This window comes from Erpetoichthys calabaricus, chromosome 8 (genome assembly GCF_900747795.2).
Source record: "Erpetoichthys calabaricus chromosome 8, fErpCal1.3, whole genome shotgun sequence".
Classification (NCBI taxonomy): Eukaryota; Metazoa; Chordata; class Cladistia; order Polypteriformes; family Polypteridae; genus Erpetoichthys; species Erpetoichthys calabaricus.
In genome coordinates, this window is record NC_041401.2 from 20,877,314 (window position 1) to 20,900,361 (window position 23,048).

At 37.9% G+C, this 23,048-nt stretch overlaps 1 protein-coding gene across 1 annotated transcript in view; it reads right to left on the bottom strand.

The window, feature by feature from the left end:
- Positions 1-23,048, bottom strand: part of myo3b (myosin IIIB) — a 619,900-nt gene that overhangs the window by 325,348 nt on the left and 271,504 nt on the right. Inside the window, 3 exon segments of the mRNA XM_051930711.1 lie at positions 4,315-4,462; positions 18,200-18,410; positions 22,085-22,211. Of these exon segments, the coding sequence (XP_051786671.1) occupies positions 4,315-4,462; positions 18,200-18,410; positions 22,085-22,211 (486 nt within the window).

Below are 23,048 nucleotides of genomic sequence, written 5' to 3' on the forward strand. Positions count from 1 at the left end.
GTTTAAGATCATATTATAGGTTTATTGTATCTGGACTGTATTTTCAAAAGTTCTCAGTTTTGACCATTTGTACATCACTCCTAGTGGGTTTGTTTTGTTCTGCACTTGCTCTGTCTCTTGGCATGTCAGAAGACCGAGATTTTGTGAAGTATGTTCTGCCTGGGTGGGGGTAAATGGGTTTGGGCAGGGGGGAGAGACAAAGAGCTTTGCAATGTCTTATTTATCTTCTCTTTCCCAAAAATTGCTAGTGCCAACACAACCATAATAATAATAATAATAATAATACATTTTATTCATATAGCGCCTTTCCCATTGGTTTCATAGCCATAACATCTGGCAATAATAAGAAATCTACGTCAAAGCTATGATATGTACAAATGTACTACCTTAACTTAAGACTACAAAATATCAACAAAAATTCAGAAACAACGTTTTGATGACGAAAAGTGAACGTTGTGAGCTGGAATGTCAATGGTCTCAATCATGAATTAAAAAGAAAGAAAGTATTCATTCAGTTAACATTTTTATATGCCAAAATTGTATTTTTACATGAGACTCACTTAATAAGTAAGGACCAATTTCATTTGCAAAGGGAGTGGATAGCCAAAAAGCTATACAAAGAACAGTAGGGGTGTGGGAATCTTAATACACAGAACTATCCCATTTGTAGTGTTGTATGTAATATTTGATCATGAAGGGCGATATGTCATGGCAATTTATTTAATACTAAAGTGATTCTGATAAATATTTATGCACCTAACATGAACGATAGAGACTTCACCCAAAATGTATTTGCATCTATTCCTAATGTGAACACAACGAATTTAGCCAAAGGATTATTCACAGCAAATTTGCTGTATTTGCATTCACCCTTGTTCATCAAATTATTTACTGATAATTCAGCCAGTGTAGGAGAATAATTTTTTTTCTTTTTGTTTTTACCAGCACCCTAAATGCTTTACAAGGCCAAAGTCGACATCCCCCAGAGCTGTAAAAGCCAACACTGATGGGACTGCCCCCTGGGTATATAATGCTAATCATTTGCATTACAGACTCTCTGGGATGAGTTATCTGTGCTTGTAGCCAAATGTGCAGGTCGATCTTCAAGTTACACATCAACTTAAGAGAAGGAGGCACACACCCTATGTATGCATAATAATTAGCCATGTGCATGGCACAGCAAGAGTGAAAGCAAACCTTGAAGGAGCCTGACACTCACCAACACACACATGAGACTCTATGGAATAATAATAATAAATGCTTTATTACTATTTACATTACATTTCTGTCTGTTTGATAGAAGATAAAGTGCAAAGCACCACCATAAACAGTTTGGACAGCTTTCAGTGCAACTTCAAAAAACAGAGCAAGGTAGCGACTTCAATCATGACACACCACTTTGAATTTTATGCCTTTAAAAGGCCTACTTATTTTTTCTGACTTGTGACTACGATATCAGCATTTCTGCTTTGTTTTGACAAATCACATGATTCTTTGATCTTTTTTGAACTCAGGGAGGCACAGTTATACAGTGGTTGGCACTGCTGCTGCACAGCTCAGGTCACCTTTTTGGTCACAGTATTCAGTCCTATATTGTTGGCAGACGTTTCCCTAACCCTCAGGGACACTTTAAAGATGATTGAACCATTATAATTCTGTCAAATCTAGTTCAGTTAGTCCTTCCCCATTGACTTCAAAGCCTTTCACCGAGTTGAGTTCGTCAATATTCACACGAACACTTCCATGATTTCTCTGAACTCGAGGTGAAGTGAACACTGTGGATGAACATTCATAAAATTATAATGGCTGGAGACTTTAATTGTGTTTTAAATCCAGACCTGGATAGGTCTTCAGCTACAGCGGCAATAACATCTAATACTGCAAAAATAATTATACAGTTAGTAAAGGATCTTATCAGACCCATGGAGGTTTTTAAATGCTAACCTAAGAGCATATTTCTTCTTCTCACAAGTTCATCTTTGTTACTCAAGAATTGATTATTTCTTCATAGACAATAATTCTTTGTTATTATCAAATCTTTTAAGCATGATGCCATTGTTATCTCTGACCACGCCCCTCTGAAAATGGAGATTAAATTACTATGCCCTACACTCTCATCTCGTAGCTGGCATCTTAACTTCTTGTTATTAGCTGGTGAGAACTGTAAAGCATTCATATTCAAGCAAATTGATTATTTTCTGGAGACAAATGCATCCCCAGAGAGGTCTCTGCAGTAATACTCTGGGAAGCTCTGAAGGCATTTTTAAGAGGACAGATTATTTCATATCTTTATCACAAAAATTAATTGGAAACCAAAAAGGTGTCTGGGTTAATCAGTGAAATTACCAGAATAGATCTAGAATACACTAGGTCTACAAATGAGGCACTTTATAGGAAAAGACAGGTTTTGCAATCATAATTTAACCTCTTGACTACTAAAGAAACAGAACAGCTTATCTTTAAATCGTGATATCATTATTATGAACATGGAGAGAAGGCCAATAAGATTTTAGCTGAGCAAATCCACAAGCAGGAAGTCCGCAATGCAATAACAGCAACTACCAACACAGACAGAGATAAAATCATAGACATAAAAATATAACCCACACATTTAGAGAGTACTATAAGTCCTTATATTCTACTCAGTCTAAAGAAGATAAGACACAATCTAATGACTTTTTTGACTCATTACAGATGCCACAGCTAGATACTCTTAGTGCTGTGGAATTGGATAAACCTCAAAATTACTAAACGCTATAAACTCACTTCAAATTTGGAAAGCAGCCGGCCATTATGGCTACCCAGTGGAATTTTATAAAAACATTTCAAATAAGTTAGCTCCACTATTATTAGCAATGTTTATAGAAGCTAAAGACAACATAATTCTACCTCAAACATTTCAATAAGCATTAATTTCCATCTTTCCTAAGGAAAATCAGGACTTACTACAATGTGCATCATACAAACCAATAATGATGTTAAGATACTTTCCAAAGTTCTAGCTAGAAAAATTGAGAAAGTGTTTCCTTTATAAGTCAGTGGGTAATCGATGTCCTATACTATTTGAAATTGGGCGAAAAAAAATCAAATTTTCACTCAGAGGATCTTTTCAAAACTTTTTAAAATTATGGCAAGATCTAATCAATAACATTTTAATAATAATAATAATAATACATTTTATTTATACAAGGCGCCTTTCAGGGAACTCAAGGACACCGAACAACAATAAATAAATAAATAAATAAATAAATAAATAAATAAAAGACACAATTATAAAAAACTTAAAACATCAGAAAATCTAGAAATTAAAACCAAACAAAACCATTATAATCAGGAGGAAAAAGAAAAGGCCATTTTAAACAGATGCGTTTTAAGTTTACATTTGAATGATGAATATGATTTGATATTTCGGAGATCCGCAGGCAATGAATTCCAGAGCTTGGGAGCAGAACGGCTGAAAGCTATGCTCCCCATAGTGGTTAGACGGGCGGGAGGGACAGTCAGATGGGTGGAGGAAGAGGATCTAAGGTTACGGGATGGAATGGCAACATGAAGAAGGTCAGACAGATATGGAGGGGCGAGGTTATGGATGGCCTTAAATGTTAATAGTAGAATCTTAAAATCAATACGAAACTTAATCGGGAGCCAATGAAGCTGCTGCAAGACCGGAGTAATATAGTGAATAGATGGGATTTGAGTGATGATACGTGCTGCAGAATTCTGGACTAACTGAAGCTTATGAAGAGATTTATTTGGGAGACCAAAGAGGAGTGAATTGCAGTAGTCCAGCCGAGAAGTGACAAGACTATGAACAAGAATGGCAGTGGTGTGAGGAGTGAGGGAGGGGCGAATGCGATTAATATTACGTAGGTGGAAGTAAGCAGACCGGGTGATGTTATTAATGTGAGATTGGAAGGATAGAGTACTGTCGAGGATGACAAGTTTCTATTTCAGGGAGAAGAATATTCATTCTTCCTTCCTTCATTCCTTCCTTGCTGCTTCAAAGATTTTCTCTGTTGGCTGGCTCTCCTCTCTTTCTTTTGAGTGGGCATGGAATTTTGGTTTTGTTAAGTCTGATTTGATTGCATGGATTGTTGTTTGCTTTTAATTAAAATCAATCACATAAATGAAAAAATAACATTCAAAAACAGTAGGAAAACATGTTGAACAGGTTGTTTAACCAGGCACATGTAAAACATATATAATCAATATAAAATGTCATATTGGAAGAGAATGACAATGTGAATTACCTTTCCTTCATTAGCCACAAAAGGTATTTCTAATAATTGTTTAATAAAGTAATTAATTGCCTACCTGTTCCAGAGCAAAAATGTGCTGATTAAAATAGAACTGGATTTGCTCATTTGCAATATTGATGCACAGCTGCTCAAATGAATTCTTCTGAAAGTTCTCAAATCCAAAGATGTCCAATATGCCAACATTCATCCCACTTTCTGGAGTGCTTAAAAATAATGATAGAAAATTTAAATATGTATAAAATATTAAATAAAAAATACATAAAATGTAACAGCAACAAGTAGTAGGTCCTGATGAGTTAGTCAGTAATAGACAAAAACAAAAGTTTCCTTTTCCAGTCAAACTAAAAGAATTTACATTGAACAGAACTTCTTGCTAAAGTCTGATCACAAACAAAATAAATAATACGGATATAATTATGTAAGGGTCCATATGTTGTATAAATTTAATGTTTTATTGTTTTGAATTATTTTTCATGTTTTTTTCCTGTTATGTTCATAATCATGGATTGTCTCTTCAATTGTGCTTCCATTCCTTGTGTGTTTTGGGTGGAGCCTGAGGAGGCGGGGCCACCCTGACATCTCTCCTTCTTTCTGGCTACTCATGACCAGAGGTGAGTAAGCAAAAATCAGGAGAACATTGTTTATTTGTGTAAAGGAATTTGGAAGTATTATTTTCTTTTTTTTATTTATTTATATTTTATTATTTTGCTACTGCCCCTGGTTTTATCTTCTGGATTGTGGATTTGAATTTATTTTCTGTAGGATTACCCTTTTAGTAACTCCTTTTTTTGCTCTTTTTCAGCATTATAATAATAATAATAATAATTCTTTACATTTATATAGCACTTTTCTCACTACTCAAAGCACTTCCATGGAAGGAGGACCTGGGATGCGAACTCATGATTTCCTCACTGCGAGGCAGCAGCGCTGCCACTGCGCTTGCTTGCATTATTCTATTTTTTTTTTCCAAACAGAAACCGCTTTTAGCGGTTTTACAGCTGGCTGGATTAGAGGTGAGTCTTCTTGAGCGGGCTGATTAGATTAAGAACCTGCCTTTATGGTCCTTTTAGGAGGCCTCAAACCCTTTTTGATGTGTTTGGGACTTCTAAGCACAGTCAATATACTGTGCTATTAATACTGAAGACAATACTTCTGTGTTAGTTTAGCAGTAATTATAATCATAAATCTGGTAGTTATATTTGATTTAAACACGAGGACCTTGTTGTGCTTAATAGAAACATTCCTGACTCTATTTATACCATATATGACTTATTCAAACTTGACTCCACATATTTCAGATTCAACTTTATATTTTCAGTAAAAGACTCCATACATTCCAAACTTCATACGATATTTTCCTATGTGACACACATTACCTTATTACTATATTACAATTTTTTTTATGCAAAAATGGTTGCACACACTAACAAAAGTGTTAGTGGACCAGCACTATATCAACTATATTGTTTTGTCAGGTTTTTCTTCTTCAAGAATTCACTTCTGGTTCTACACATTAATATGCAAAGAAAGTTTTATGAATTACCCTTGTGATGTCTCATCATTTGTATAAAAGAGAATTTCTGGGTGACATTCATGATTTGCTGTTCCATACACACACAAAAAAAATTTATTGTCAAAATAAAAAACCCATTACGAATGTGGCTAAAAAACAAGAGTACAGGCTTTAATATACATCATAATATGATACAAGTAAGCCATAGATGTGTGTTGCCTCTTCTATAATACAGTCTATGTTTATCCAATGGCTGAACAAGTTTTATTCATTTAGAATACCATTTAGAATTTAAAATCAGTATGGGATGATACTGCATCAATGTGCACGGTCATATACTTAATTTGGAGATGACAATTTATCTGGATGAGATATGTTGTCATTTCAAACTTGACAACTAAAATAATTCTGTGCAAATAATTGCACATAATTTATTCATGTTTGGGAAATATCATATAGGATCAGACTTTTACATCATTCACCATCATCCTGCTTGCATTTGATTTTGTGCTTTTTATCTCCCTGACCTTGGCTTGTGTTTTCCGAGTATGCAGGGACCGAGTCTCATCATGGATCAACATTCTCAGGCTTTGTAGCCATGTTGCTCCAGTTACCTGAGATGACTATATAAGACTGCTGTGCGAACCCAAGATTCCATAAATTGCTGTCCCTCTCGTGGATCTTTCTGTTTAGTGAATGCAATGTTGTCTGGTTTATTGGGTGTCCGGTTTAGACTTTTTGTAAAAGTTAACGTGTTTTTTATTTTGGAAGACTTCTAATGTTAAGACTTATGGTTTTTGAGTTGAAGGATTTAAGTTTGGTTCTGGCTCCTTGGCTTGATTATCACTATTTTATGTTTTGTTGGCTTCCTTCTTTATATAGTTTATTTAGCTTTGAATTAATTATATTTTATTTTTATGTTAATTTCTTCCCTGAGTTAGTTTTGATGAAGGACATTATGTGTAACTATTGTATTTACAGATTGTTATGAATAATAATGTTGGACTGTTTCCTTATAAAATTTAATTATTATTGATATACTTAACATCTGTCTTTTTGCTTTGGAGGGATTTTAGTTTTGGCCTTTCCTTTTGGAAATAAATCATAATATAAGCAAAGTGAACAGTTGCCCTTTCATGCTAGACAGGTTACCACACAGTTTGGATATGCACTTTGCTCTGGCAATTCAAATGCATTTTGATGTCTTTTGCAGCACGTGGAGTTTACTCCCTCAGTATCTCACTGATTTATATTGCGACTGTGTATACATAGTTTGTAATAACTAACATTCACAAAGGCTGTTTCTGGCTGTTCCATCTTGCTAAACCGCTTACATTTTGTCTTGCTGACCTGGTTACTGAAAAAAAACATCTTTATGTTTATTTCAACCAAAGATTGACAGATTTCCTTACTGTTATGTTTCAGGCAAGTTCCACCCCAGGCTGATGTTCAAATTCCTGTTTATGTCTATATTGTCCATGTTTGATTTTGTCTAATATTGTTACTTTTGGATTTTATTTTCATTATTCCATTTTTTTTAATTATTTTTGTGTATAATGTAATTTCAATGTATCCGTGCCGGTGTTACTATGTGCAATGTATTTAGTGGATGGTTTTCCAAGAGGCAGTACCACCTGTCTATTTCTGTCAAGGGACTGCTCTAACCCCTAGAAAGGCTAAGGAAATAGACAGTTCCCTTCAGGTTCATTAAAAGCTCTTGGTGGTTTTAATGAGTTCTTGTGATTATTACTGTGCTTTTTTTGGATATATTGACATTCATAATCTGCCTTTGACTTTGCTTTCTGGATTTATGTTTTTGGAACTTGTTTGCCTTGGATTATCTTGGCTATGTAAGAGACCTCCTGAGCCTATTGCGCTTTGCTGAGCTTATTGTGCTACACAAGCATTTTTGTAAAGAACATATTTTATTTATAAAGATTCTGTGTTTGTCCTCTTTTTGCTTCAAGCCCAAGGTTGATGGATCATTCCACTTGTGAAGCTTTTTGTTATAGTTTTTGGGACTATATGCTTAGGAACTACTAGTTCATGACACTCATGCCAGTATCTGTGAAGTGACGTCATTGGTGTGTCTTTTTTCTCCTCTGTTGTAAATGTGCTGTATTTTTAACTATACATTACTGGAAAGGTTCAATTCTCAGCTAGATCACATTTAATTTGAGAGTTTCCACACTCTCAACTTATTTTGCTTCAGTTATTAAGTTGTCTTTGAATAAATAGAATGAATGCTTTAATCTGTATTAGATTTAATGATTTAGTGTATTACTTTAGATATGCAAATACATTAAAAAATACTTGACAAAGATTGCTATACATATTAGTTACACATTAAACACCACAGAAATTGAAAAGCACACTCATTAGCACTGTTGCCTCATGGATCTGTCCTCGTGGATTTGATACCTGTTCATCGTCATTGTAAGACCAGATCCTACACACTCTTCCTATGTCTATATCCTCCAAGTATCCTGGTTAAAATAAATGTTTCTTGGCAACTTATAGCTGGCCCCATATGTAGCCATGAATGTGGGGTTATGCATTAATGGGGCTTAGTTTATATCACCATTTTTGTAAATGTAGATATTTAAACATTATCATTACAGTAAAAATTATTATAATTAGTTCAGATTATTTCCTTTTCAGATTTAATGGTGCCATTTTAAATTTGTCCTCTAGGTCGCTGCCATTTTGGAACTTTCATTTCATGACAACAACCATTTTTATAAGTCCTGCACCCATTTTGGTCAGGTGACACACAAGTCATACAGTGTGTAATATAATCATACCACCCTGACAGAAGATGGTGATCCACATGATTCCACCATGATTAGTTTGTACAAAGTAGGTCAAAATCACAATGAAGTAAGTTGCCCTGACAATGATTATGGACAGCAATAATTGTGAAGGTCCGATCAAAAGGTAGTGTGAGAAATTTTTAATTGTCAAACCTTTTCTTCACCAGATGCAGGTTTTTGTTTCAACCAGACTCACTGTTAGGCTTTTCTCTGAATTCACTATCTTACTCTTCTCTGTTTATTTGTCTGGTTTAGGACAATGCTATATACTGTATACCCTGTCGTTCTTTCTTAAACTCTGTAAAGCGCCTTGAGCATGGGAAAGGCACTATATAAATAAAATGTATTATTATTATTATTATTACAATCAGTGGTAATAATCAAAAACAACTTATCTTATTTAATTAGATTTTTTTTTTACTCTTCTCTTATTCTGCATTCAGAAAAATACAGCAGCATGTCATTCAGTCGGTCAGGTTTTTACATGTATAAGACATTTCTATTTTTTTCTAAAGCTATAAATGCTTAACTCTCTTAACTTGTTTTTCTGTTATTTTCCCCTTTTCCTGTGTAGTTTGCTTTCTTCATTTAACCCTAAAAGTGACAATTAACAACCAGCATAGCAGACACCCAGGAAGATGAAAGCAGCAACGACTTCAATGTCAGACCTGCTAATTAGTAAATAATCAATTAAATAACCAGAACACCTGGAAAAACAGAATGAGAATTATGTTTAAAATACTGTTAACAATTAAAAAAAAACTACATATTCCCCATATAACTACTTATTACATTTTAATAAAAATCTACCAAACTCAGTCTGTAATTTCTACATTGACTCCAAAACCCAGAAACTGGGATATAACGACTCACTTAATTAGGCTAAGAGTCCAATGAAAAACGGAAGTTGGTTGGAACAAAAACCTGCAGCCATAGTGGGTCCCCAGGACCGATTTTGGAACCACTGCTCTACGCCTAGACTCATTGATGAATGCTATACAAAAAATAATTTGTACTGTATTGTATTGTATTCAGAGACCCCTTTATGAGTGCAAAGCAGTTATCACTACTACAAAAGTTAAAAGGCAGGAAAACGTTATAGCTCCAAAGTGAACTTGCTTTTGCCATCTTTGTCGAAAACAAGGGAAACATTTTCTTTTTACAAGACCATTTTTTTTTTAACAGGCACTTTCTTTTTCTTGTGTTTTCTTATTTATACAAGGATCATCAGGGATGAAAAACACTCAAAAATGAAACATCAAATTCTCAGAAGCGTACTGGGAATACTGAAATAGTTAATGGCAGGATAATATATTTATTTCTCAAACTCCTGGGAATTTTTCATACTTTTTATGTTCTCTTCATCAATCCTCATCTCCCAACGTGCCTTCCAAATTCAAACAACATTGTCTCTTCAGTGCATGAAAATTAATAGCTCTCCCCTGCTGCTTTTGGATTCTGATTTGCTATGTTGTATCAACGATTGGAGCGGCACATGTCTTGTTATACAAGCTTCATTAAAATGAATTCAAACACACATTTCTTTGATCAGACTGCAGTGGTCATCTGCAATTGACAATCTGTCCATCTGGTGAGACTCAATCAATTTGAAGGACACCGGGTGCTGTATTTTTGTTTTTTTCTTGTGAGTTATGGGTTAAACACTGAACACATAATACAAAATAGCATCTGTGAAGGAAAAGTAAGCATAATTTAGACCCTTTACAAGATTCTCTAATGAGGCTCACAGCCTAACATACTAGAACCTGTGAATATTTTATACTATTGGGGCTGCAAGAAAGAAAAAGGCTTCACAGTCATCCACCCAAAAGTCTTAGGGAGTCACTGATTAAAATTGGAGGATGTGGTCAGGAAAGAGTAGAGAAACCCCACAGCAAAAGGTGGCTATAATGTTTATCTGGTTTGGGGCCTGAGGATGTGGTGCCCACTCTTGAGGATAAATGACACATTTGAGGGTATCTGTTCTTTTAAATAATAGCTGACTGCAATATCCAGAGTACAGTACCAGGCAGCATAGGATAAAGGTGCATGCCCTGCATGCTTGCCTTAAGCCATTAGAGTGTACCTCTGATCACAGTCTATTGAATGTTGAGTGCTTTAGTAGTAAAACTGGAATTATCAGTCTGTGCTAAGTCTCAGCGGTGATGTCATTTGTAAGAGCATATATTTACACCATGTGGAGAGACAATGCAGTGTTAGTTGTGGGCCAGGATGACCAGAGTATCATCCCCATGATACAGCTTGTCTTGTAACATTGCCTGTCATTTGTGAAAACGTCTTACAATGCTTTGTAAATAAAATTAATGTTATTAGGTCATCGGTCATAACTGCCTGCTCAGGATCCATCTCTTCCTATAGTGTGTTTTGCTGTTTTTGACCCTGTACCATTGTCTCTATTATCAACGCCTGCATCCTATTAATTGCCCCCTAGACAGTGTCCCCTTTGGATTACTTTTGAGTTTATTGGGCCAAGCATTGTCACCTTAATAAATGCTAGCCTAATTTCTAGATAGATACTTTATTAATCCCAAGGGGAAATTCACATACTCCAGCAGCAGCATACTGATAAAGAAACAATATTAAAGAGTGATAAAAAAATACTGGTAAAACAGACAGTAACTTTGTATAATGTTAACGTTTACCCCCCCGGGTGGAATTGAAGAGTCGCATAGTGTGGGGGAGGAATGATCTCCTCAGTCTGTCAGTGGAGCAGGACGGTGACAGCAGTCTGTCGCTGAAGCTGCTCCTCTGTCTGGAGATGATCCTGTTTAGTGGATGCAGTGGATTTTCCATGATTGACAGGAGTCTGCTCAGCGCCCGTCGCTCTGCCACAGATGTCAAACTGTAAAGCTCCGTGCCTACAATAGAGCCTGCCTTCCTCACCAGTTTGTCCAGGCGTGAGGCATCCCTCTTCTTTATGCTGCCTCCCCAGCACACCACCGCATAGAAGAGGGCGCTCGCCACAGCCGTCTGATTGAACATCTGCAGCATCTTATTGCAGATGTTGAAGGACGCCAGCCTTCTAAGGAAGTATAGTCGGCTCTGTCCTCTCTTGCACTGAGCATCAGTATTGGTTGTGATCCATACAGTGGTGCAGCCACTTATTAAAAAACAAAATCTGAACCCCTCTAATCTGTCAAAGTTCAGGCCAATTTCTAAGCTGCCCTTTTTATCCAAAGTCTTGGAAAAAGTTGTCCTTCCTCAATTGCAAACATTTCTGGAAAGAAATAGTATTCTGGAGAAAATTCTTGTCCAGATTCAGCTCCCGTTATAACACTGGAACAGCCTTGTTAAAGGTTTACAATTTCCTCCTCTTAACTACTGAGAGATGCTGGAGATTCTGCCATTCTTCTACTGCTAGATTTGCCTCAGCTTTCGATACTGTGGATCATGAGATTCTTATATACTGCCTTGAGCTGTACAGTGGGAAAAATAAATATTGAACACATCAACGTTTTTTTCAGTAAATATATTTCTAATGGGCTTATTGACTTGAAGTTTTCACCAGATGTCGGTAACAACCAAAGTAATCCACACATACAAATAAATCAAAACAAATAAATCCATAAATTATGTGTAATAAAGTGAAATGACACAGGGAATAAGTATTGAACACGCTTAGCAAAATGTATTTAATACTTAGCCTTTATTGGTAATGATGGTTTCAAGACGCCTCCTGCATGGAGAAACTCCTTGCATGCATTTCTCAGGTGTGATTTCAGCCCATTCTTCCACACAAACTGTCTTCAAATCTTGAAGGTTCCAGGGGTCTCTTCTATGAACTCTGATCTTCAGTTCTTTCCATCGATTTTCAATTGGATTCAACTCGGGTGATTCACTGGTCCATTCTAGCAACTTTCTCTGAAAGCAATTGAGAGTTTCCTTGGCTGTGTGTTTGGGATCCTTGTCCTGCTGAAATGTCCACCCTTGTTTCATCTTTAGCATCCTGGTAGATGGCAGTAGATTCTTATCAAGAATGTCCGGGTACATTTCTCCATTCATCCTTCCTTCAATGACCTGATGTTCCCACCTCCAAACTTCACTGTTGGTGTGGTGTTTTTGGGGTGATGTGCAATGCCATTTCTCCTCCAAACATGGTGTGGGCAATGACATCCAAAGAGTTCAGTTTTGGTCTCATCTGACCAGACTCTATTCTCCTAGTATTTCATTGGCTTATCCAAATGTTGTACAGCAAACTTTAAACAAGCTTCAGTATGCTTTTTCTTCAGCAATGGAGTCTTGCGCAGTGAGCGTGCATAGAGGCCATGGTGGTTGAGTGCATTACTTATTGTTTTCTTTGAAACAACTTCACCTGCTAATTCCAGGTCTTTCTGAAGCTCTCCGCAAGTGGTCCTTGGCTCTTGGACAACTCTTCTGATTATTCTATTGACTCCTCTGTCAGAAATCTTGTGAGGAGCACCTGTTCGTGAAATGATGTTCTTTCCACTTGAGGATTATGGCCCCAATGGTGCTCACTGGACCATTCAGAAGTTTAGTAATACGTCTGTAACCAATGCCATTAGTATGTTTTGTAATAATAAGGTTGCGAAGGTCTAGAGAGAACTCTTTGCTTTTACCCATCATGAGGTGCTTCTTGTGTCACACCTTGGGAATGAGAAACCTTTTTATAGGCCATCAATTAGGACTAAACCAGCTGATATTAATTTGCATTGATAGGCAGCTATCAGGATGGCTTTCTAACTACTGACAGAGTTCAGTGGGTTTCTTGGCTTTCCATGCCTTTTTGCCCCTCTTTTTTTTCATGTGTTCAGTACATTTTCCCTGTGTCGTTCCACTTTATTATACATAACTTAATTTATGGACTTATTTACTTTGATTTATTTGTATGTGTGGATTACTTGGGTTGTTACCGATATCTGGTGAAAATTTCATGTCGATAGCCCCCATTAGAAATATATTTACCGAGAAACACATTGACGCGTTCAACACTTATTTTCCCCGCTGTATGTATAGTAGCCGTCCAAGGGAATGCCCTTTAATGGTTTAAATCATATCTAAGCAAAACGAGTTTTTCAATTCCCTTGAGTGAGTTCTCATATTCTTTAGCCCCCCTTACTTGCAAGGCTTCGTAGGGTTCCATCCTTGGAACAGTTCTTGTTTTGATATACATGTTACCTTTTGGCTCAGTTGTCAAGAAGTGTGGCTTCTCCGTTCATTGCTGTGCTGAGGACACTTAAATCTGTTTGCTGCTAAAATCAAAGTACAGCGAGACAACACAGACCCTTCATGCATGCTTGAATGATATTAAAACCTGGATGGCAATGAATTTTCTTAAACTAAATGGTAATAAAATGGAGATTGTCGTGTTCAAAAGCTCAGAAACCTTGACTGTCCCTGATGTTACTCTGGGACCCCTTGCCAAATATCAAAGCTTCAGTTAGGAACCAAAGCGTGATTTTTGATAGCCAACTCAAACTCGACAAACAGATAAATTCAGTGGTTAAATACAGCTTTTACTAACTGAGACTTTTAGCTAACGTAAAGACTTTTCTTTCTTTTAGTGATCTTGAAAAATCTATCCATGCTTTTATAACATCTCATTTGGATTATCGCAATTCTTTGTATGTAGGTGTTGACCAAGCCTTGTTACAACGCCTACAACTAGTCCAGAACGCTCATTGACTGGCTCTTGTAAGTGTGACCATATTTCACCCAAACCATTGGCTGCCAGTACGCTTCAGAATCAATTTTAAAATTCTATTACTTGTTTTTAAATGTTTGAATGGAACAGTAGTGTCTTACCTCTCTAAACTTCTGCACTTGTGTGTGCCAACAAGAGAGCTGCGGCCTACTAGCCAGATGCTCTTACACTGCATTCCAAATTATTAAGTGACATATCAGTAGGACTTCAGTTAAATACACATTTGGTTTTTAGTTACCATGAATGTTCTTGCTTGTTTTTTGTCTCCTGTCTTTTTAGATAACTGGGATCAATCTCAAACAGGTTTGTTAATTAGTTTCCCAGATGATTTTAAGTAAAGAGAAACCTACGTAAGGAGTCTGTTCCACATTATTAAGCAAGTCACAGTTCTCATGCTATATGGGGAGAAAGAAAGATCTTTCTGCAGATGAAAAACATGAGATAGTGCAATGTGTTGCAAAAGGCATGAAAACAATTGATATTTTACAAAAACTGAAGAGAGATCAGGCGGCACGGTGGCGCAGTGGTAGTGCTGCTGCCTCGCAGTTAGGAGACCTGGGTTCGCTTCCCGGGTCCTCCCTGATTGGGTTTCCTCCGGGCGCTCCAGTTTCCTCCCACAGTCCAAAGACATGCAGGTTAGGTAGATTGGCGATTCTAAATTGGCCCTAGTGTGTGCTTGGTGTGTGGGTGTGTTTGCTTGTGTCCTGCGGTGGGTTGGCACCCTGCCCGGGATTGGTTCCTGCCTTGTGCCCTGTGTTGGCTGGGATTGGCTCCAGCAGACCCCCGTGACCCTGTGTTCCGATTCAGCGGGTTGGACAATGGATGGATGGATGAAGAGAGATCATCGAACTGTGAAAAGATTTGTGTGTGAATTCGCAGCGCGGACAAATTTGGTCAGATAAAGGCTTATTAAAGAAAGTTTCTGTCAGACAAATAAGTCATATTAAAAGAGCAGCTATTAAGAAGCCAACGATGAGCAGCAAACAGGTATTTGAAGCTGCTGTTGTCTCTGGGGTCCCAAGATCCTCTTGATGCAGGATCCCCCAGAGGTTTGCACTTGTGCATAAACCCTAACCAATACTCACAAAGAGAAATGTTTTCATGTATTTCTGAGCCCACTGCAGACTAATTTTCAATTTTATTCACTGGTGAATACCATGCTGCATTTGATGGTCCAGATGAATGGAGTTCTGGAGAGTACGTGAACAGCCAACCTGTTCCAACAAGACTGCAACGTCAGCAAGGCGGAGTGATTTTTTGGACTGAAATATTGGGAAATGAGATGGTAGATTGTGGTATATCGGGTCCACAGCTCTACGTGAATGGTCACTTTTTTAAAATAAATAATCGCAGGAGAAGGGGGCATGGTAGTGTGGCTGGAACAGTTCCCGAGCATGATACGGGCATGGGCTTTTACACACTGAAGTGCACAGGTGTGTGATCACCCATGTCTGTAATTGATCCAGGAGCTGCTAATCGCCACATCTGTGCCATGTCCCCATTATAAATAGGGGAATTGTGAGTGTGGAGGGGAGAAGAAAAGAAAGGGAAGAGAAGGCTGGAGGTTAAGGGAGAAGAAGGCTGGAGGAGGGAGTGAGTGAGTGAGCGAGAGCGATACAGGCAGCTGGTAGGAGAGCCCCTGAGGAGGAGGAGTGTTAGGCCGACACTCGGTGGTGGCAGTGGGAAGCAGTCGCCCCAGCTAAGTGCTTCGGAGGAGCTGGAGTGACTGGCAGCATAGATGACTCACCACATAAGGCTTGGAAGAGTTCAGCCCCAGCGTGAGCACCCTGGCCGTTGAGGGAACCCGAGTCTCGGTCTGGCGGGAGCTCTACGTACCCACGGGACGGAAGGCTACCAGACCAGTTTGGAAGGCAGCTGCAACTGCAGGTAGGGTGACTCCCCTGTTGCAGGGCCCGAGTGGGAGAAGCAGGGCAGCCACAGGCTAAAGGAAGAAGGCACCAGGTTTTTAAAAGGGGACTGTTTCCAGCCTTGTTTCAAAGGATTATTTATTGGATTTTTAACCTCCACTTTTATCACCCTATTTTTATTGATTATTTATTCATTGAAACATCTTGAATTACTGCACTATTCATTTGGACACTGTTTTGGATTTGTTTTTAATAAAAGCGCTTACGCTTTTTGCACCATTTCCTTGCTCAGTTTGATTTGTCCCAGTTCATCCGGTTACATTACCAACAGTGATGGGTTCAAAAGGCTCCCAAACGGGAAAAGGGAGCATGGAGCAGGACCCACACTGTCACATAGATCTCTTAAGGGTTCCTGAGGATGTAGTGTTCCTAACTGACCATTTCCTGCTAAGGCATATAAAGAATAACTGTGCCTTTCAGAATACAATTATTTTCATGCAAGACAACGCAATCTAACGCTGCAAAAAATGCCATTGACTCCTTGGTTGCTATGGGCACAAAGGGAGAAAAAAAAAAATCATGGTATGACCACCATCATCTCCTGACCTCAACCTTTTAGAGAACCTGTGGGGCATCCTCAAAAGGTAGATCTATGAGGGTGGGCGGCAGTATATGTCAAAACAGCAGCTCTGGGAGGCAATACTGGCAAATCCTCAAATGACATACAGACAGAAACTACACATGGACTTACAAGTTCAATGGATGAGAGAGTCCTATCAAAGGGCGGCTCATAAATTAACATGTAACTTGATCTGTAAATATATTTTTTTTAATTCAATTGCATTTATTTTTTGAAAAATGATCTCTTAATACAACAGATTTCAATTTTGAATTCTTTATTACCTATTGAATGTTTTCAAACTCTGTTGTGTATAACAATTTGGAACACTGTATTTTAAGTTGTTTTTAAAATTTTTAAAAAAGCTGTTGTCATCATTAGTAGTTTTGCTTGTAATAAAATTCACATCTTATATATAAACGTCTATGCGTGGAAGTTTGTGTGTCTGTCCGGCCCGGAAGTGAGAGGTGGAGTTGGGGGTAAGGGCTCCACCTCCGAGGAAACAAGACAACTCACTTAGCCGCTAATAGAGAAGCGAGGCGAGCACATCAGCAAAACGAAACCTCCAAAGAAAGACAAACTCGCTTAGTCTCTAACATCAGCCAAACGGTATCCCTTTTACTTTTCCTCCCGCCGCTAATGCACAAGCGATGCGAGCACGTCGGCAAAACGAAACCTCCTAGGCGAGGGACGCCCAGAGTAGTTCCTTTAAATTTCCTGACATCTCTACATTTCAAATTTTTTTCTGACAATTTCAATCGTTTCTAGGACCCCGGGGCTTTTTACAGCAAGGGCTTACACAGCTAGTGAAACAGAATTGTTGAGGATAAAAAATACTCAATCGTATTGACTCTTTAGGAACAAAAACAGCATGTACCTAATTATTTGGAACACAGAGTAGTTGTGCTGAGGTTGAGGTTGAAGCAAAGGTGGGATCGGACTTTTGTGGAGGCTGCTCCTCTTCTTTGGAATGGCTGGCCTTATTATATTAGGTCAGCCCCAACACTGGCCATTTTTAAATTCTCATTAAAGACTTCTCTCTTCTCGTTGACATTTAACCCTACAAGAGGTTGACATTATGTCTGTAAATGATGGCTCACTTACATTCACGAGGATAAACATGTATGCATGCATGTAGGTATTATGAGTTTATCTTTTATGTAATGGTTGGTTATATTATCAGTTTTGTGAAGTGTGTTTATATATATTCTTAATTGCTTCTTTTACCCTTTGTTGTACAGCACTTTGGTTTAGTTTTGGCTGTTATAAATGTGCTTTATAAATATAGTTTGACTTGACTTTCTGACCAGTGCAATATAACAAAATATTTTTTTACATTTTTTTATCAATCACTATATTATACCCTGTCTTTCACAGTGATCACCATTACAAGGCACCTCAAGAAACAAATGAACATTACATTAATCAAACCTTAAGTACTCACCATATGTTTTTGTCCGGCTGCAAAAGTGAATTAATGCGATTCACTATCCAGCTGAAAAGTCGCCCGTAAAGAGCCTTGGACATGGCATCCCTTACATCAGCCGCTTTGGCAACTGTATTTGTGCGAATGATGGTTTCTCCACGTGTCACCACACAGTGAGACGTTAAGGCTTCCTGAAGCTCCTCGGCACCAATACTCAGAAGGTCAGCAGCTGTGGGAAAGAAGAATGGCAAAAAAAAACCAATGCACGACCAGCTAAAGGGTTTGTGAAGTGACCGGGGACATTTCTACTGTACTTTACTGTTTTTTCATTACAAAAAGTTTAATTTGCAGTGTTTTTTTTTTGGTATATGACAAATTGCATGAAAGTAGCTGCCTTGCACTTTTCATTTATGTGCAGTGGCAAGAAGAAGCATGTGAGCCCTTTGGAAATAACCACATTTATGAATAAGTTTGTCTTAAAATATGGTCAGAGCTTCGTCTAGTTTACAATAATGAACAAATATAATCGGTTTTATGTAGTAACACATTTTTATGCTGTTTTTATACATTTTGAGAAAATCATTCAAACATTTATGGTGTAGAGTGAAAAGAAGTTGTCAATAGAGCTGGCGAAGATGGATGAGTTTAAGTACTTGGGATCAGCAGTACAGAGTAATGGGGATTGTGTTAGAGAAGTGAAGAAGAGTGCAGGAAGGGTGGAGTGGGTGGAGAAGAGTGTCAGGAGTGATTTGTGACAGACGGGTATCAGCAAGAGTGAAAGGGAAGGTCTACAGGACAGTAGAGAGACCAGCTATGCTATATGAGCTGGAGACGGTGGCACTGACCAGAAAGCAGGAGACACAGCTGGAGGTGGTAGAGTTAAAGATGCTAAGATTTGCATTGGGTGTGATGAGGATGGACAGGATTAGAAATGAGGACATTAGAGGGTCAGCTCAAGTTGGACGGTTGGGAGACAAAGTCAGAGAGGCAAGATTGCATTGGTTTGGACATGTGCAGTGGAGAGATGCTGGGTATATTGGGAGAAGGATGTTAAGGATGGAGGTGACAGGCAAGAGGAAAAGAGGAAGGCCTAAGAGAAAGTTTATGGATGTGGTGAGAGAGGACATGCAGATGATGGCAACACCTAACAGGAGCAGCTAGAAAAACAAGATCAAGCTAGAAAGGGTTACAAAGTAATTTCAAAGAGTTTAGATGTTCATCAGTCCACAGTTAGACAAACGATGTGTAAATGGAGACAATTTAGTACTGTGGCTGCTATCTCTAGACATGGGCATCTAGCACGATGATTCCAAAGGCACAGTGTTAAATGGCCAATGAGGTAAAAAAGAACCTTAAAAGGAATCATTGCAACAAGCTAACATATGAGTTCTACTGTACACACAACATTGAATATGCATGGAGTCCAAGGCAGGACACCAAGGAGGAAGCCACTTCTCTCCAAAAAATAAAAAACATTTCTGCTTGTCTGAAGTTTGCCAAAGACCATTTTTACACCCCACAGTGCCACTGAGAAAATGTTTTGTGGACTGATTAAATTAAAGTTGAATAGTTCAGGATGACATAAAAAGATCACCACATACAAACGGTGAAGTAGGAGGGAACATCATGACTGACAGATGGACAAGCTTGCCATCATCAAGGGGAAAATGATTTCCCAAATTTATCAAGGTATCATTTATAGGGTGTATTGATAAGGGTGATGAGACAGAGGAGAGGAGTCAGGGGGGAAAGTTGGTTTCTTGGTGCAAAGAGAATTGTCTGCAACTTGACATCAGCAAAACCAAGAAACTGTTTATTGACTTTCACCACACCCAAGAGCATCTACATTGGGTGAATATTCAGGGAGCAGATGTAGAGGTGGTGCTCTCCTAAAAGTACTTGGGGGTCCACATCAATAACCAGTTGGACTGGTTTTGGAACACAGAGGAACTAGAGAAGAAAGGGCAGTGTAGACTCTTTTCCCTTAGGAGACTGTGTTATGTTAAAGTGGGTAGTGACATCCTTCACATCTTCTACAACATGGCCTGTGCAATGTTCTACAAAGTGGTGTGCTTGGCACTTCAAGAGAGGCCCACTAAATCAACAAGCTAATGACTGAATGATGAACATTATGAACAATGCTGCAAGTCCTCTCACTGACACACTAACACTTAGGACTTCCAGTGTACTAGATATTCAGCAGAAGTGTGTCAAGAAACTCTGCATTATGCCTTACTTGGACTGGGAGTGCCAATTCAAACAATTTTTTTTCTTTCTTTTTAAAATTTTCTTCATTGTTAGTCATTCTGGTCTGTGTTTAGACCATAGTGTATTCAAATGTATATTTATTTATGTATTTAATTATTTAAAGAGCTTCTATAAAAAGCCAAATGTCCCCTGGGAACTAAAAGAGTTCTGTCTATCCTACTGGATAATGTCATAGTGTCTGGCAAGTGAAACTCCATAGATGATGAAATGGGACAATAACCCTAAATATCGAAGTAAATTAACAAAGTGGTTTCAATAAATACAAATATTGCATTTTTGGAGTTACCCAGTCAGAGCCCAAACCTTAACTCAATAGAGCTGCCATAGAATAACCTCAAGTGAGCCATTCAAACCAGACAGTCTAAGAATACGAATGACCTTAAGAGGTTCTACAAATAAATAAATGGTCCAGATCTCCTCCTGAACTTGTGCAGGTCTGATCCACAGCTACCAGAATTGCTTCTTAGACGTTATTGCTACTAAAGGAGGTTCAACCATGGGTTCACCTTTTCCACAACACACTGCAAATGTCTGATGGATGTGTTCAGTAAAGATGTGAAAGATAATAATTATTTGTGTGTTAAGCGTAAGCATACTGCGTTTTTTTATATTTTCAACTTAGATGAAGGTCAGATCACATTTTATGACCACTTAAACTCAGAAAATCAAGTCCTTCCAAAGGGTTCACATACTTTTTTTGGCCACTGTAATAACTGTAGTCACCACAGGTTGGGTTTTCCATGATGCAGAAAAGGGAATTATAAGAAGTGTGTGCCAAACCTCCTGGGTACACATTGTAGCACATAGTCTCACAGCAAAGAACTATTGGAAGATTAGTGTTGGGACAAAGGGGTGAAGCCATCATAGGAATCCTGTGTTTTTCTGTGGCCACAGGCTAAATGCCACCAAATGTATCTTGATTAAAGCACTAATAACACTTTAGGTACTGCAAAAATGCATCTACTACTACTACTACTTAGTCTTATGTATCCAGATGTTAACAAGCACTGCTTTGGGCCTTCATAATTTTAAATCCTGAGTAGACTGGTTATACATATCTGTGTAGGTCTTCACAGGTCTTATACTAAATGAAGAGAAATGTGTCTCCGTTAAGCCACCACAGACCACTCCAGAGTGAAGTTTTTGTTTGTAAGTCCCATAGCAGAGATGAATAAACACTTTACTGATGCTTTGTAAGTTTTATGAAGACCCAAAGAATTTTTGCAGTAACTAAACTAAAGTGTTACCAAAGCACGTTTTAGTGTTATGGATGGCTGCTCTGGGTGTCTCCTGTTCAGAACAGTCGTTCTCTCTCCTACAGTTCTTACACATAAACCACTTACTTCAATAAACAATAGTTAATAATAAATACCTTACCAGTTACTGGAAATCATACAATACCAGATATGATAAGATAAATGATAAGGTACAACATTTTAAGCACTTTTGCATGGTAATGTTACATCTCTTTTACTATCTGCATACTTTACACACATACACTAAACAGAAATGCCTACAGAATTGAATTATTTCATCTTCAATAAAATCACATTTTTATTATACTCTAAGTATTACTACATCACTCTACCTAATGCAAGGTATGATTTATGTAAAAAAATCAAATATTTTTGTTACCGTTATGTAAAGCTTCAGCATTTGGGACTTCACTTTTATCTGCCTGATGCTGTGAAGTAATGGACGCAAATTCAATGTTTCCAGTGTTTAGGATAGCAGCAAGAATTCTGTACACTGAGTTAACCTCCTGAGAGAAAAACAACAAAACAAGTGAAATGTTCATTTCATCACAGAGCAGCCATTCTGTAACTATACCACCATTGGGCTCACTGCTTACTTGAATTGCACAGCACACACTGATTCTATACAGAGCAATGGTAACATCATCATCATCATCATCATATTTGTTTTGTTTTTATTAGTAATTTGTAGTTCCTTTTACCATAAACAATGCTTCACTGCTACATTTTCTTCCATAAAACCCTTGGGCTGAATGGTAACCGTTTCTTAAATTCTCTCAATAACAATTACTATTGCCTGCTTTCGGATATCTAAGACTGTGTATCAAATATTAAATTCTCTTAAATGTTTTCTTTCTAAAACAGTGATTTTAATATCCATGTCCTTCTCAATATTGTCCTCCTTGAAAGCCCCAATTGTAAAGGACTATAGATGATTTTTTTTTGCATTTTCCAACAGAAAAGATACTTTAGGCCTCTGCTCATCTAATTTTGAGAATCAAGATCAGATTTAAGTTTATCTATTATTTAAAAACACATTTTCCTCAACTGAAATTAACAGGTGAAATTTTAAATTTGTAATGGGGGTGAGGAAGAAAGAGAGACAGAAGCATGCGTGAACATTGGCAATCACATGAGGCCTGTGAGACAGGAAGAGTACCACCATACACAGTATCTGTTTAGAGAGGGTCCTGGAAGTAGGGACAAAATAAGAAACATATCACAAGGGATTGGCTGTAGACAGGAGGGGGGGTCTCCTAAATTATCTGGTGGGAACAGAGAGTTCACACAAGAAACAGGTGAGACACTCATGCATAATATGGAGGATGGTCAGTTGGTTTATA